This window comes from Quercus suber, unplaced genomic scaffold, assembly GCF_002906115.3.
Source record: "Quercus suber isolate HL8 unplaced genomic scaffold, Cork oak 2.0 scaffold_111, whole genome shotgun sequence".
Classification (NCBI taxonomy): domain Eukaryota; kingdom Viridiplantae; phylum Streptophyta; class Magnoliopsida; order Fagales; family Fagaceae; genus Quercus; species Quercus suber.
In genome coordinates, this window is record NW_027069576.1 from 437,667 (window position 1) to 441,272 (window position 3,606).

The 3,606-nt window shown below is 33.7% G+C and overlaps 1 protein-coding gene across 1 annotated transcript; it reads right to left on the reverse strand.

The window, feature by feature from the left end:
* Positions 1-200: 200 nt before the first annotated feature.
* Positions 201-2,996, reverse strand: LOC112012697 (bark storage protein A-like). Its single transcript, XM_065775424.1, has 6 exons — positions 2,625-2,996; positions 1,686-1,753; positions 1,407-1,562; positions 911-1,105; positions 610-798; positions 201-512 (listed from the first exon to the last, which is right to left on the reverse strand). The coding sequence occupies exons 1-6, from the start codon at positions 2,857-2,859 to the stop codon at positions 306-308; spliced, it is 1,050 nt and encodes a 349-aa protein (XP_065631496.1). The 5' UTR covers positions 2,860-2,996; the 3' UTR covers positions 201-305.
* Between the last annotated feature and the right edge of the window lie 610 nt (positions 2,997-3,606).

A 3,606-nucleotide genomic window follows, 5' to 3' on the forward strand; every position in this document is an offset into this window, starting at 1 on the left:
AAGTAAGGGCCAAGAGTGTTTCTTGGACCTAAAGGAAGTGGGGACTTCCACTCTTCACCTTAGCTCTAGATTCAGTGGTGTATTCACTGATCCATGTGTAGGACAACTAGACGTGTCCACAATAGACAGCTCCAAGAGAGTCATTCACATGGCGGATATGGTAACATGCACAGGTCACACTAAGAACTCTCACACTCATAGGCAGGGCAAGACCTTCTAGAAATCAGTACGAACTGTACAACATGAGGCATTGCTAAATATTTTAGGACATCACTTTATCAAAATTAAATAATTTGTTTACATATTTAGCAATATTTCTCTAGCTTCAAATGGTGTCCACTTTCAGTGATCGTGGAGCTTCCTCGCCATAATCCAATAAACTCAACAGCAACACTGAGAGCATTCACAGCAGCCAAATAAGTAAGGCTCGTTGATGACAGTAATCCCTTTCCGCCTGCATAATCTGATACACCACGAAACACAATACAAGGCACTCCATTTGATAGAGATGTCTACATAGAGAGCAACAACACAAAACATGTAAACAGACATTCTTTACAAACACGTTTGAATTATCATTAAGTGAATCTATTTTTTTATTTTACTAACCATTACAATTGCAGCGCTCTCTTCATCAACAGTCGAGACATTAAATGCTTTGAAAAGAAATTCTCTATAAGCTGCATTGTCAAGGTATATATCTGCAGTAGAACCTCTCAATCCATATACAACCTTTGGTGTTTCAGGTAGACAATATGTCTCACTGACACATTGTTTTAGCTTTACATCCTGTAACCACTTAAAAATTTACATCATAATGAACTCAAAAAATACCTTGAATGATATTTTCATCAGAACATATTAATCAACACACATAAGCTATAAAACAGATCGGGGATGATTATAATACGAACCTGAAGTTCAGAAGCATATTGAATAATTTTGGATCAATTGGAAGCCAAAAAACCTCTTCCATTGGTTTTCCAACAGAGTACAATTGCTGTGGAGTGAAGTCTATCATTGCCAACAAATTCTCTCCCTTCTCAGGGAAGTTGAAATTACCAAACTTCAATTCTGTTATATCCTTCTCTGCTGACCTGAATTCCTTTACAATGCAAATAAGAGGATGAAAGATGAATTAAACATAGTGCCAATACTTAACCAGGTGCTTCAAACATAAGACCATTTCTGAACCAAAATATAAGTAGAGTGCATATTCTTTCTGTTAAATACATTTATTCAATAAAGTCAAACATCATAATGTAGCAGTAAAATCAAACAAAGAAAAGATTAGTTTTTTTTTCTTCTTCTTTCTTCTTCTTCTTCTCTCATTTTAAAAGCAAGGATTGTAGTGAAAAAAAAATGCTTTATTCTTTCATCAATTTAATACAAATTTAAACTTGTACCTTCCATGTCCAAGATCCTGTACAGGCAACATAATTTGGGACACTAACATCACCAATGTACAATGAATCATTAGAACTTCCAGCAATCCCATAATGAACAATTCCTATGATATCAAATGTATCAAGTAGGATTTGAACAGTTATACCTGCATTCACCTAAGAGTGCCACAAAAAGGTGAAGTCTACCACTCATGAAAAATGTTTCACATCAAGTATATGTAGTATGTATTAATTGTTGTGGTATTGAAAAAAAAAAATGAAAGATAAATGAAATCTTACTGTTTGCTCTCCAGTCATCACATAAATTACATCTTCACCTTTAATAGTCCCAATGTTGAACCTCCTTCCTAGGCAATCAACAAAATAGACACATTGGCAAGAAGTTGTTCGTTATGTGCAGGCATGACAATGTGTATGTCTAATAACTTTTTTCATATTCCCTGTAGGCATTTGCTTAATGATTGTCTGTAACTAGTAACTACACGATTTTCTCAGTAAATCTAAACTCCGTAGAAGAATACAGCAAAGCTGACAGTGCAACTAATGCCTTTGCCATAACAAAAAGGCACGCATATAAATATGAAAGTTTTTTATTTTTTTATTTGACACCTACAAAAATGAAAGTACTTGACTTTTTAGATTGACTCTTTCTTATGTTGTCACTTCAACTGTTTAAAAGCTTATATAATCATAATTTTTTATTTTTAAATTTGGTATTTATTACATATTTACATGTAAATTAAAACCAACTAGAATTCATTTGATTAGAATAAAATAACATTTTTCTTTTTTGATAATTTGATAATTGGGGAAGGATCAAAACAGGAATTTAAAATTTTAAACTATTGATGACTCTTGGCAATTAGAGTAAAAACAGCCTAAAATTAAACAAATTCTGATTATACTATATATGGTCCTTTTCTTAAATAAATCCTAATTTATTTTTGTATATTTTTAATTCATTTGACTTTTTATTTACCAAAATATATTTAAATATAAAACATTTATAAATATCTTTCCAACAACTAATAGTGAAGTGACATAACTTTTGGGCTAAATGGGCATAACCTGGGCCATCTCCCCCAAATTAAGACCATTTATACAAAACATTTTCATTTTTCAACGAAAGCTATTCTAGTCAATAATCAACACCGACAAGTCCAAAAGAAGAAAGAAAACAAAGACAATGAGAGAGAGAGAGAGAGAGAGAGAGAGTACCAGCCAAGTCAACCCATGGGATCTCCGAGCTGGGAACAAAGAAAGCAGAGTCTATAAGTGCAAGTTCTTCAGTAGGAAAAGTCATCACTAGCCCAATATAAGGTCCTGCGTTCTCATTGATCTTGTCCACAACCCCATGCATTGGATGACTAGATCTCAGTTGCAAAGACTGTTGAACCTGTAACATAACCAATAAACCCACCACTAACATTACTTGCAAATCAACAGCCCACATTGTTTGTCGTGGATATTCTCTCCCCTGGAAAGTTGGAAGTGTGCAAGAACTGTGCGGTGAAGAGTGGGGAGAGACGGAAGAATAGGCAATATATGTTTTATTAGGTGTGGACTGGAGTCATGTGCATATTGAAGTTTAGATGTCATTCGTATCTGCCAATCAATATTATAAAACAGGAATACAACTGGCCGAGAGTTATAATTCACGTGGAGAAACCCTTTAATAATTGTCATAGCCTCGTTACTTGGCTCACAAAAGCACAAGATTACCACAATTCTAATTCAAGGTTAGGAACATGTACTTGAAGACACTCTTTATCATAATTATCGCTAACGGTAGATGATGAAGAAAAACTAATAAGCCTATACATGAAGTAACCCTTTAATAATTGTCATAGCCTCGTTACTTGGCTCACAAGAGCACACGATTACCACAATTCTAATTCATGGTTGGAAACATGTACTTATAGACACTCTTTACTGTAGTCCCTACTACCAGTAGATGATAAAAAAAAAAATGATAAGTCTATATGAAAGTGATAAACAATTAATCACAGTCTATCTATTACATAGGATAGTTGTGATAAAGTTTATATGAAAATGTGTGATACTAAAATCATTCTTCATGGTTGCCCATGATGAAATAGGATAGTTGTGATAAAGTTTATATAAAAATGTGTGGTACTAAAATTATTTTTCATGGTTGCCCATGATGAGTTTATGTTTATATTACTCACCCAAATTTATG